At 27.8% G+C, this 13,646-nt stretch overlaps 1 protein-coding gene across 2 annotated transcripts; it reads left to right on the forward strand.

Moving 5' to 3' along the window:
* Positions 1-1,546: 1,546 nt before the first annotated feature.
* On the forward strand, positions 1,547-5,059 carry LOC123209253 (pyrrolidone-carboxylate peptidase-like). Of its 2 annotated transcripts, none has more exons than XM_044627153.1 (5): positions 1,547-1,728; positions 2,484-2,817; positions 3,844-3,948; positions 4,048-4,095; positions 4,658-5,059. In XM_044627153.1, exons 2-5 carry the CDS (start codon positions 2,551-2,553, stop codon positions 4,895-4,897), a joined length of 660 nt encoding a protein of 219 aa, XP_044483088.1. In that variant the 5' UTR covers positions 1,547-1,728; positions 2,484-2,550; the 3' UTR covers positions 4,898-5,059. The 2 variants fall into 2 exon arrangements, with proteins under 2 accessions (XP_044483088.1, XP_044483087.1); XM_044627152.1 differs by lacking the exon at positions 1,547-1,728 and adding an exon at positions 1,729-1,861.
* The last annotated feature ends 8,587 nt before the right edge of the window (positions 5,060-13,646 follow it).

Raw genomic sequence — 13,646 nt, forward strand, 5'->3', positions numbered from 1 at the left:
TCAAAAGAAGCAGCACTTCTAAATTATTTTATTATTGATTAATTACATTGTGATTTATTTTAATAAACAATAAATAAAGGTTTTTCTAGTGTCACAGCTCGTCATCTAACACAATTATCGACTCATTTTGATTGAAAATATCACGTTTTTCACACAACATGACTAAAATACGATTTCATTTGCAAGCAAATTAATTAGAAGAAAACTCGAATTAGAATTTATTAAAAAATTCAATCAAAACCCATTTGGTGTGTCGTGTCAAGACACAATTGTTGGCCTATTTTGACCTAAAATAATATTTTTTTTTACATGTTTTTTACTTATTTACAAATAAATTGATTCGAATTGAACAAAGCAACATGACTAAAACATGACCTAATTTATAAATGATTTTATTCAAATTAAAAGTTTTCTCTCAAATGAAGTTTTAAAAAATGACAGTTTTCCCATAAGGTTTAATTTTTAGATCTTTGACGTTAAATCTGGCAATATTATCGATCGTCTATCCCTTCCAAAGTTTTCTCTCCCTCCAACGGTTTCTCTCCACCTATTTGGATCCGTTCGATGTCGATCTTCTTCTAAAAAATGAAGAGTTTCATCTTCCCCGATGAAGCTCTTCGTCTTCCGTCATCTTTTAATCCTTATTCGACATCGATTGAGTGTCCAAATGGATGGAGAGAAACCGTCAGAGGGAGAGGAAGTCTCGGTAGGGATAAACGGCCTGCAACGACATCGGATTCGACGTCATAAATCTAAAAACCAAACCCTAGGAAGAAACTTTCATTTTTTTAAACTTAGATTGGGGAAAAACTTTTAGTTTTTAAAGTTTAGGGGAGAAAAAAAGATAAAATTTTAAAGAGTTAAAGTTCCGTTAAATTTAACTGTTTATGAGTGGATATTTGAGATTTTAAAAGTTAAAAAGAGGAGGAAATAGTCCTTTAGCCTTTTAATCTTAAAAAAAAAGGATTTTCCAGTGTCGCAGCCCCATGTATATGCTGTCATAATCTTAACTAATTTACCTATCTCATAATCTAAAACAATCTTATCAAGAAATATGTCAGTGTTGTGTTAAAACATAGTTATTGACTCATTTCGACTAATTAGAATATAACTTGAATTAGAATTTATGTAAAAAGTTCAATCAAAACCCAACTCGTGTCGAGTCAAGACACAATTGTTGATTCGTTTTGACCCAAAATGGTTTTTTTTTTTACACATTTTTTCACTTATTTGCAAACAAATTGAACCAAACAATTAGTCCAAAACATGCTCTAATTTATAAATGAGTTTATTTAAACACGACTCGAATTAAGATTATATAAAAAGCTCAATTGAAATCTATTTTTACATATTGCATCAAATTAACAGATCATATGAAAACTTGTAAACGTGAAAAGGATTCGAATTCAAATTTTTTAATTAAAAATTCTAATATTTTTCTAATTTTTGTTTTAGCTGTTTTTTCAATCAAAATTTTATTTTATAATTATAAATTATTTTATCTTATATATTTACTTCTGAAAGGGAACAGTACAGTATCCCCTTCGGCTTTGCGTTTCTTATTTAACCTTTTCCCTTCCCCCTCACTCTTAATCTAATCTGATAGAAATCTTTATCAATTTAGTCTTGTGTTAATTAGTAAGATAAGACCGGTTGCTGAGTCACCTCTTTGAGTTTTCTTCTCTTTATTATTTTAAAATTTCTCTTTCTTTTTTATTAATTTTCCAGGTGAGATTACCAAAGACTGTGGACTTTTTATTTTATTTAAAGCTTCTGCTTCGTTTTTACGTGGATTGGTTTCTGGGTTCTTGTTTTCTCTCAATTTCTAGCCCTCTTTCCTCGTTTCCCAATCGGGTTTTCGGTGGGTTGTTATTGTTGTTTTCTAATTTTTTGCGGTGTGATGATTTTGTTTATGGGACTGAACATGTTGTTGGACGGTTGTTTTGTTGGTTTTGTATCGGATAAATTAGAATTAAGCAAGAAAAAAGATTGATCTTTAGGTGGTTCTGGCAAGTGGGTTGGTCTTGTTTTAAGTTTTTGAAGTTTTAAATTTCGATGAATTTAATTTTTTTCAGCTTTTTTGTTTGTTTGAATTCAATAGATTATTCATGTTTTTATCACTTTTTTGTACTTTCTGAGCTTGTTATAGAAGTTTTTATGAATCAAAAGGGATAGAATTTTGAGGTTTTGTTTATTTGAATTTGTTATTTTGGCTTCAGTGATAGGATCAATGTATGGTCAATTGATTATGGCTTTTGATTATGTTTGTAATTGTTTTTAATGATGATCGTTAAATATGTCTTAATTTTGATTAAGCTTAGTTGCTTGATTAATTAATTGATGTGGAGAGTTGGTTTAGTTTTCGTGAGGCTTAAGTTTTTGAATTATGAGGGGGAGTGTTGTTATATTGAATGTTTTGGATGCATTTTGATTTTTTTTTGTTTGATGAAGGATGAATTCATGTTTTATGTTTTTTAATGCAGGTGATTAGAGTTTGAGCTCAATTTTCATGCTATAGTTTGCTGTCAAGTTAAAGTCGATAGGCAGATAATGGGGTCTGAAGGGCCACCAGCAGTGACTATTCATGTGACAGGGTTTAAGAAGTTTCATGGAGTTTCTGAGAATCCTACTGAGACAATTGTTAGTAATTTGAAAGAATATATGAAGAAGAAAGGTATGCCGAAAGGCTGTATTCTCGGTAGTTGCAATGTTCTTGAGACTGCAGGACAGGGAGCACTTGCTCCATTATATCAGATATTGCAATCTGCCATCAGTGAGGAGGGTACAGACCCATCAAATTCCGGAAGAATTATCTGGGTCAGTTGCCCTCTTATGTCTTCAGACATTGCTATTGTTTTCATTATTATGCAGATTGCTCAATTGCCCGTGTTCAAATTTTGTTTCTTTTGCATTATATATTTTGTTGAAGGATGTTTTCAGTTACATGGCTGTAAGAATTGTAGGGCGCCATTTAGCACTGGAGAAAGGCTGAAATGTGTATCTTGGAATTGACTTAAGAATATACCTACTAGGGTTCTAGTTGCAGATTATGATTAGAAATGTTTCTCATGAACAAGATTTTACTTTTAGGAACTAGAGTTTATCAATCTTGTTGTTTGATAATGTTCATAGATTTTAATATAAATACTATGCTCCTTGAAAGGAGAGTGATTGCTAAACTTTATGCACTATGATATTGATGATATGCTAAAGTTTTGAATTCTTGTACCTCATTTGTGTTCTTGTCTATAATCTATGATTGTAATTGTAGAAGAGGTCTCGAAATTAAATCCGATCCGTAGTAGAGTTGGAGGTTTCTGCAGCTGCAATAGGATTTTTTTTAATAAAAAGAAGGCTATTCGGTTAACCAGTGATTTACTTTCCTAAATATAAAGTATCAAGTATAAATCACGATTGGCCTATTTCTTTCTTGCTTCTATAAATGATGCCGTTCCACTTATTGTCACAAAAGTTCGTTCCATAACTTCACAAAGAAGATCACGTTTATAGGTTGTATTTGTGGGTATTAAACTACTTATTTAGATGCTTCTAAATTGTCTTTGGGAGGTTTTACTGCTATTGCAAATCAAAATCATATGATATGAGTATTAGACAATAGATGTAGAGGCTTTTACCTTATCTTTGAGAGATATATGCTGCTGCAAAGGAAATCCTGAAGCTGGAACCAATATGGGATTATGTTTCTTGTCCTTATTAACAATGCCTTTTGAATTTGATAATTTGAAACGGCTTTGTACGTAGAAAATGAAATAGGTGCATGGAACTCACTTTCTTTGACATTTTGTATTGCATTAATTGTACAATCTAGCAATTTTTCTGCAGCTTCACTTTGGAGTCAACAGTGGTGCAACAAGATTCGCAATTGAGCAACAAGCTTTTAATGAAGCTACTTTCCGATGTCCTGATGAGATGGGATGGAAACCCCAGGTTAGTTGTACCCTTAAGTTTCTTCTTTGTTTCATGTGCAGTTTAGTCTCCACCTTCCAAATAATCGTTTACTAAAACTGTCTTTTTCCTTTCCCTCAGAAAGTACCCATTGTTCCCTCAGACGGTGAAATAACACGAGTGCGAGAGGTAAAAGGGATTTCATGATTCCTTTAAAATTCTTTTTCAATACATGCCACAAATTCATTTGGACTTGATGCTATGAGCTAAAATATGAACCATCAATAGATTTGGTGTCCCTATATATCCAGAAATCACAGGACATGCCTGGGAGCGTTTTCCTTCTATAATTCTCATGCTTAGTGAAAATGATACCACTTGCAAGTTTTTAATTTTGAAAGGAAAAAAGATTATTTAGCTGTAAAAATGATAAAATGTCTAGCATTTCCTTTTATCATGCGTTATTCAAAGAGGTCCCCAAAATTTTGTGATTACATTGTCTATTCTTTTAGAATGAGATAAGTTTGCCCTGGGATACGAAACTTGGCTGAAGTTTTATTGTAGTCAATATTTGGAAATGGAAGTTTAGATTGTCAAATTCATACATTGCAGATTTTAGAATGCACTTAGTATCTAATGTGGTGAAAATTTTATGACTGCTTTTGTCTTACCATGGTTTTGATTTCTTTTACAATTCCATATTATTTCCTCTCATTCATCCATACTAACCATATCATCGTTCAAAATGCAGACTACTTTACCCGTTGAGGAGATGACAAAGACCTTGGCAAAGAAGGGTTATCAGGTGATTTCTTCCGATGATGCAGGCCGATTTGTATGCAATTACGTTTATTACCATTCCCTTCGGTTTGCAGAGCAGAATGGTACAAAATCGCTCTTTGTTCATGTGCCGCTCTTCTTAACCATTGACGAAGAGACCCAAATGCAGTTTGCAGCTTCCTTGTTGGAGGTACTTGCTTCTCTCTATTAGTGGAACTTCTTGTCACCCACCCACATCTGAATGTCCAGGAACTCTTTTGGTTTGTGTATTGAAACAGGCCATGTGTTTAAAGGAGGGTTGATGAGTGTTATTGAAATGTTTTAATAAACAGAGATCAGTGGTTTGTGAATGAAATGAATTGTATTTGTGGCACTTGCTTCTTCTTTGATGTTCTTCTGAAGGTTTCAACCGCGTTCTTGAATCCTTTCTTTGTTAATATCCGAATAATTACAAGTTTGCTTGCTTTCAATGCAACATTTTCATCTTTCTCTTGCTTCCATTCTTGACTGACTGTTGATTAGGGATGGCAACAGGCCGGATATCCCCGTCTCTGCAAGGAAACCCCTTTTAGGAATAGTAGGAATCCCTGTCCCCTTTCTGCAGGAAAAAGTTTTCTCTCATTCTTTATCCTCGTTGGATAAATAATTAAATATTTGTTGAGTATCAGAGTATATTCATAATAATTCAAAAATTTGAAGAGTAATTTAATATGTTAAAATTTAAGGGGATATATAAAGAAATGACGAATTAGAAAAGGGACAGGTTGGAGATATATTTATATTTATGGTTGTCTTTGTTTACATTCCTAAAAGGACTAAACTTGCTTTTAGCCAGAAGAACCAAGACAACCACAACACAAGGCACACAAGCTCAAAGCAACAAGAAAACGGACCATAAGACTAATCCCTAGGATACCTAAACACCAGAACCTACCACTACCTTATCTTGAAAGTCTATATAAACTTCTACAAAGATAGACTTTAAGAGAGGTACAAACTAAACAAAACCTAGCACCAGAAAGAAGTTTGAGAGCCTTAAGCAAATATTTAAGTACAATCTTAATCTTTACAACCAAAAAGACACACCGAAGAGTAAGGAGATGCAGACCAGCCGAACCATAATGCAAAGCATGACCAGCAAGGCTACAAGACAACCAAGGCACCAAGGAGTAGGCCTGCTTAAAGTAACCAACAACACTCCTGCCGAGGAAGGAGCCAATACGAGCAAGAGCCAGAACTTGAAATGGGGCTGTGGAAACCAGGAATACGCACAACCAACCAACCAATTATACTGTCACTCCCGACAACCAACCAATCAATTAGTGTTAGTAATAACAATAAAATTATGTATACAAATAATATGTACAACTTTGTATATAAAGAATAACATGTCGCGATTGGGTGTTATTTATCTCTACTTTCAAACTATTCAATCATAATATGATATGTCAGTATTTATACATAAAATTATATATATAACACTATTCAATTGATTTCAAAATTGGGTATCCCATTTCTAAATTTGGGGGTTGAATTTGACTTAAATTGAGTTAATATGAAACCTAATTGGGTCTCTCTTCCCAGGAGGTCTTTGTTTTCTTCTTGCTGCTTTTGGGTGCTCTTTCCGCTTGGGTTACTGGGTCTCCTGTATTTCCTTGCTGTCTTTTTCGGTTTTTGGATTGATTGTTGCTGGTTTCTTTGGCTTGCTTTGGTCTTAGGACTTTTCTTTATATAAATATATTTACTTACCCAAAAATAAAAATAAAAAATCAAATAGAATCTAATTTGAGATCAACTCAAATTTAAAAGACCCATCTTGAGATCAATTTAAAATCAACGAATTAAATCTTAAACTTAGTTAAAAAATAATTTAACTTTAGAATTAATTCAAATCAATTTAAACTCAATACGTTTAGTCTTAACTCAAATCACTTAGATCGAATCTAGCCTCTTAAATTCTCCTTTCTCCCACGCTTAATGCTTCTATAATCTAATTTTTACATGGTCAAAATACAGAAATGTCAACCCAATTTGTAAAATATAAGACAAGTTTATATCAAGAAAGGGTCATAAAGATTAGAAAATTTGCAAAAGAGGCCTGCCATCAAACTTAATAAATATTAGAGGCTGAAAATCCAAATTATTAATTTGTTTATTTATTTATTTATAAAAATAAGACTGAATCAATCCCTATAATTTGGTCAATTTTATGAAAACTTCAATAGTACTTCTTTAATTTGTAGGTCTATTTTGATTTCTTATATATCAATAATTAGGGATGGATTCAATTCAAGTTACTCAAACTCAGATCATTATTTGGTCAAACTCAAACCTTTTCACTTTGTCAATATCATCTCACCAGCACTTTTCTTTCTTCTTCTTCTTTGTCGAATCTTATTCTTTGGTATTTCTTCTTTATCTTTTTTTTTTCTTCAACAATATTGTTTACCAATCAAATGAGTAAAACTCAATTATAAATTGGTCATTTTGGATTCGATTTGAATTTAAATTAATTTTTTTTAAGTTCAGTTTCACTCGAATCTAACTCTACTAATAATAATTAGTATTCCACAACTAATTAAATTGCACTCTACCTAGGTTTAAGGAGACCAAAATTGCTTTGGATTTATTATTGTTTGAAGGATATCTTTTAAAAATTGGAAAGAAAATGACTTAAATTGCATTTTTTTAATAAATAAATATTTATCAATTAATTAACTTTTTTTTAAAACATGTATCATTAATTAACAATAACTAATTTTTTTAGTCTTTAGATGATATTCTATAATGTGATTAAATATTACATTATTCTTAATTAATAATTATACAATTAAATAATGAAATCATCTAAATAATTGAATACTTAAAACTTGATATACATAATTTTATTGTTTGAAATAATAAGAAGAAAAACTCTAGTATTTAAAATAGGGTTATCAGCATCCTATAATATGATACATATTACTAATACAGATTGATATATTTTTTAGAAAAAATAATAATGTTATAGGTGTATATATGAAAATTTTTAAAATTTTAAGAATATTTATGATATTTTTTAAAATGATGACATATCAATTGTAATTTTTTATTATTTTATTAACATGTTATTATTTTATTTTTTAAAAATTGTATCATTCTATACAATCTGGTATATGACACGTAGCATAAAAAAATATATTTTTAATTTATAATACGATATGTGATTTGATTACTATGATTTAAAATGTTTCTCCAAAAAAATAGTAAACAAAAACGACAGAGAATAAAGATTAAACAATTTAAGGCGACACAACAACTCTACAATATTTCTATTTTTAATACAATAAAATTATATACATAATTTTTTTACATAATTTTGTATAAAAATAATAATATGTTACCTTGTGATTAATTATTAATTTATCTTTAATTTTTTATTATCAAATCATGTAAGAATATATTATTATATTTGTACAAAAGTACACATGATGTTACTCTTTTTAATAATATAATACATACAAAGTTTGAATCTTACTCTTGTATCCTAAATGATGTGACAATTTATATGTCAAAATATATTAACTAAAAAAAGTTTGGCCAAAGACTATTGCTCACCTAAAGTAACCATTTAATTTCAAAAATCCAAATTTTCACTGGTTATTTACTTTTTGTTAATAAATTTTGTTAAGTAAAAGGGTATAAAAGTTATTTTGTATAAATTTTTTAATTTAACTTTCCATTTCAAAAGGATGAATGTTTGAAGATAAACTATAATATTTTAAAATATTAAGGGTGTTAAAAAATTTTTAAGGGTATTTCAGAAATTTGAAAAAAAATTAGGGATTTTTTGAAAATTTTAAAATTTAATATACCCCTCAATTGTTTGAAAATGACAATTATACCAAAAAAAAAAACAAACACAAAAATTTAAAATTGGTTAGAGTTTTGTTTTTTAAAGGGACCTAAGTAGAGGTGTTGATGGGCCGGATCGGACTAGCTCAGGCTTGGCCCATTGGGCTAATGGGTCGGATCGAGCCCAAAGCCCAAACAGTAATGGACTTTCGGGCCGGACCGACCCATTAATATATAAAGGCCCAAGGCCCGTCCCATATAAAAATGGGTCAGGCCAGATCGGACTTTAAATATTTAAAAAAAATTATTTAAAATTTTTAAACATAAATTATTTTTCAAATTATAAAATATAAATAATATATATTATGATAATATTCAAATGGATTGAATTCATTTGATACTTGATTTATTTGTAATATTTTGTAATGATAAAATTAAAATAAAATTATAAACACAAAAAATTATTATTTATGAATTCAGATATTTTCTGAAAGATAATTGATGAGAGAAAATAAGATTGAAATATAATGAAATAATTGAGATTAAGAGATTTGTAAATAAAAGTAAAAATGAAGAAAAATTGAATAAGTTTATATAAAAATAATTAATTAATTAAAAAATTTAAAAAAAAAAGAAGGCCAAGGCAGAAGCTTTTGCTTCCCTCTACCTTGCGGCAGAACAAGGCAGAAGCCTTGCTTCTGCCAGCAAAAATTAAAAAAAAAAATGTATTTTTAAATAGTATTGGGTCGGGTCGGATCAACTCATAGGCTTAATATTAAAACCCGAGGCCTGGCCCATGGGCCTAGCCCGGTACACTACAGTATCGAATCGGGTTTTCTCATATCGTGCTTTTTTTATGTGCTTCGTATTGGGCCTCCATTCGACCCAGCTCAATTGACGTCTCTAGACCTAAGCAATAGTTTTTTTAGACTGGTAAGGTATATTGAAACTTTGATATTTATGTTAAGTATTAATGCAATTTTATAATTTCAATAAAAGATAAATAATCACTTTTAGAAAAACCAAACATATTTCATTATCAAAAATAAATGATGGGTAACATTTTGATTTTTTAAAACATAAAAGGTGAGAATTCATTTTAACAAACCTTGATTTAAAGTTGTCACATAAATAAATAATCACATTGCTTAATTTTCAAAATTTGGATATTAATTTTATATTTAACATTATTTACTCAATTTTATACATATATTATTTATTTCAATCAACAAAAGTATTAATAAGTATATTTTTGTTGAGAAATTAATTAAAATAGTCATTTTTTTGTTTTTTTATACACGTTTAACTACATTTTTTTTTTGTTATACTATTATAATTACCTTTTAATTTGATTTTACTTTTAAAAGAAAAAAATTTTGGAATTTAAGGTTCATCAAATGGTTGATCAGATGAATTGGCCAACTAGCTATGGCCGGATAGGTTCACCAAGTAGGTTGGTTGACCAGTCAAGTGTACTATTTTATGCTTTGGTTGAGTGAATTTATGCCTTGATTGAGTGAGTCTTGACAAGATGAGTAAAAACCTAAAGGTATTTCAGATATTTTATGTTTTAGAGTATATATGTATAACAAAAAAAAAAACTACATATTTATACAAAGAAAAAAATGAGATTATTTTAATTAATATCCCTTTTTTGCAGATGTACTAATAATATTTTTATCACAATTTTTAAATCCAAACTTTTATATAATAACATACTTGCTTTAAATGGCTTATATTGAAAAAAAGAATTTATTAAAGTTATTAAAAAATATATGTTAAATTTTTATAAAATCTTAAAAAAAAACGAAGAAGTCCTCTAACTAAAGTTTATTAAATAATGTTTATTAGAATTGTCGAAATTTGAGATCAACTTGAAATTGACAAATTAAATCTTAAACTCAATTAAAAAATAATTTCACTCAGAAATTAATTCAAGTCAATTTAAACTCAACACATTTAGTCTTAGCTCAAATCACTCAAATCGAACCTAGCTCTCTTAAGTTCTCCTTTCTCCTACGCTTAATGCTCCTATGATGTAATTTTTACATGGTCAAAATACATAAATGTCATCACAATTTGTAAAATATAAGACAAGTTTATATCAAGAAAGGATCATAAAGATTAGAAAATTACATAAGAGGCCTGCCATTCAAACCTAATAAATATTAGAGGCTGAAAATCCAAGTTATTAATTTGTTTATTTATTTTTTTTAAATAAGACTGAATCAACCCCAATAATTTGGTCAATTCTATGAAAACTTCAATAGTATTTCTTTAATTTGTAGGCCTATTTTAATTTCTTATATATCAATAATTAGGGATAGATTCGATTCAAATTACTCGAACTCAGATCATTATTTGGTCCAACTCAAACCCTCTCACTTTGTCAATATCGTCTCACCAGCATTTTTCTTTCTTCTTCTTCTTTGTCGAATCTTATTATTTGATATTTCTTCTTCATCTTCTTTTTCTTCAACAATATTATTCATCAGTCAAATGAGCAAAACTCAATCATGACTTTGTCATTCTGGATTTGATTTGAGTTTGAATTAATCTTTTTTAAAGTTCGGTCTCACTCAAATCTAACCCTACTTATGATAAGTCGTAGATAACTACCAAATAAATTGCACTCTACCGAGGTGTAAGGAGACCGAAATTGCGTTGGATTAATTTGGATGTATTATTGTTTGAAGGATATCTTTTAAAAATTGGAAAGAAAATGACATAAATTGCATTTTTTTAATAAATAAATATTTATCAATTAATTAAATTTTTTTAAAACATATTTCATTAATTAACGATAATTAATTTTTCAATATTTAAATGATATTCTATAATATATTTAAATATTACCTTATTCTTAATTCATAATTATACAATTAAATGATGAAATTATCTAAATAATTGAATACATATAACTTTATTGTTTGAAATAATAAGAAGCAAAAGTATAGTATTTAAAACAGGGTTATCAGTATCCTAAATGATGTGACTATTTTTGTGTCAAACTATATTAACTGAAAAAAGTTAGGCCAGAGAGTTTTAAAATTCCCAATTTTCACTGATTATTCACTTTTGTTAATGAATTATATTAAGTAAAAGAGAGTATGAGTTATTTTTTATAATTTTTTTAATTTAACTTTCCATTTCAAAGCGAGGTATGTTTGAAAGTAAACTATAATATTTTAAATATTAAGGGTGTTAATAAAATTTTTAAGGGGATTTCATAAATTTGAAAAAAAATAAGGGATTTTTTAAAATTTAATATACCTCTCAATTTTTTAAAAGTGACAATTATACAAAAAAAAAAAAGACAGAACAAATACAAAAAATTTAAAGTTGGTTAGAGTTTTGTTATTTTTAAATATCTAAGTGATATTTTTTTTTAAATTAATAAGATATATTGATATTTTGATATTTATGTTATGTGTTAATGCAATTTTATTATTTTAATTAAAGATAAATAATTATTTTTAGAAAAATTAAACATAATTTAAAAAAAATAAATAATGGGTGGAAATTTAATTTTTTAAAACTTAAAATGGAAGAATCCATTTCAGCAAACCTTAGTTTCATTTGGCCAAAAAGTTATATACTTTTATCATTATCTTGATTTAAAGTTGCCACATAAATAAATAATCACATATTTAATTTTTAAAATTTGGATATTAATTTTATATTTAACATTATTTACTCAATTTTATACATATATTATTTATATCATTCAATTTAATCTAATGCATTGACTAAAATTGGTTACAATAATTTACGATTTTTAATATTAAAAAATTAACTTTATATCAAGGTTTACATAAAATTAGATTCAAATAAATTAAACTCGAATTTGATTTGACTAAAAAAAGTTAAGTTCAAGTTCGATGAGCTTCGTTCAAACTATTTTGAATTTGGCTCGGCTTGAAAGGTAATCAAGCTTAAATTGGTATGTATTATTAAAAATGACGTTTTAACCTTTTTTTAATCTAATTTTTTTAGGTTTTTAAGTTTGATGAATTCAACACCTTCCAAACTTAAGCTCAATAAGTTTTGAGTTCATTCAAACCAAATTGATAGATGTGCTTAAGCCAAACTTCTATCGTGACCAACTCTTAGCTTTTGTGTGTGCATATATATATATATATATATATATAGTTTTTATACATTTTCGAATCAAGTCTTTTTAGACTCACAAGTTTGATGAACTAAATACCTTATAAAACTTAAGTTCGATAATATCAAATTTATACACAAATTTAAATTCGAATTCATCTAAACAAAACTCATTTTATACTCATTTGAATTGAACAAACGAATTCGAACCAGTTTAACTTCTACCAACTCTAGGATTTTATATATATATATATATATATATATATATATATATATATATATATATATATATATATATATATATATATATATATTGATTTTATCTTGATCTCCTTGTCATCATTCACATATTGCTTCTTCCAAGTGGCACTTCACAGGCCGACTTTCGCGATAGAATTACGTCAAAATATTGTACTTAAATTCAATTAAATTCCTCGACTTTCCCTTCAAATTGAATTCCAAAACAAATGTATTATGTATAAAACGTTGAGTAATAAATAATATTACATGTATTATCGGATAAAAATATTAATAATTAATCTGTTATCAAATAATTAATTTATTTAATTATTAATATAAAATTATTTAATCTTCGATAGTGATATATTAATAAATTTATGAATAATATTATATGTATAATTTTTGTATATAAATTATGACATATCATCATATAATTGGATAATAAAATATTAAAAATAAAATAAAAAATACATAATTATATAATAATATATTATTATTTGTATATAAAAATTATACATATAATATCATTATATATTTATACCCGTTACTATCCAATCGAGAGTATATTAAATATTAACTATAAAAAATTGACCGAAAAAAATTATATACATCCAGTTTGAGTATCCAATTTACTCAGTAATATAACGACACATTATCTGAAAATTTATATAAGTACTCAAAGCTCGAGCCACTTAGTTTTATATATATATATCCTCACTCACAAACAAATAAAGCTTGAAATACCTCAAAATCTCCAGGGAAAAACTTGAAAGAAA

This window comes from Mangifera indica, chromosome 2, assembly GCF_011075055.1.
Source record: "Mangifera indica cultivar Alphonso chromosome 2, CATAS_Mindica_2.1, whole genome shotgun sequence".
Taxonomy (NCBI): domain Eukaryota; kingdom Viridiplantae; phylum Streptophyta; class Magnoliopsida; order Sapindales; family Anacardiaceae; genus Mangifera; species Mangifera indica.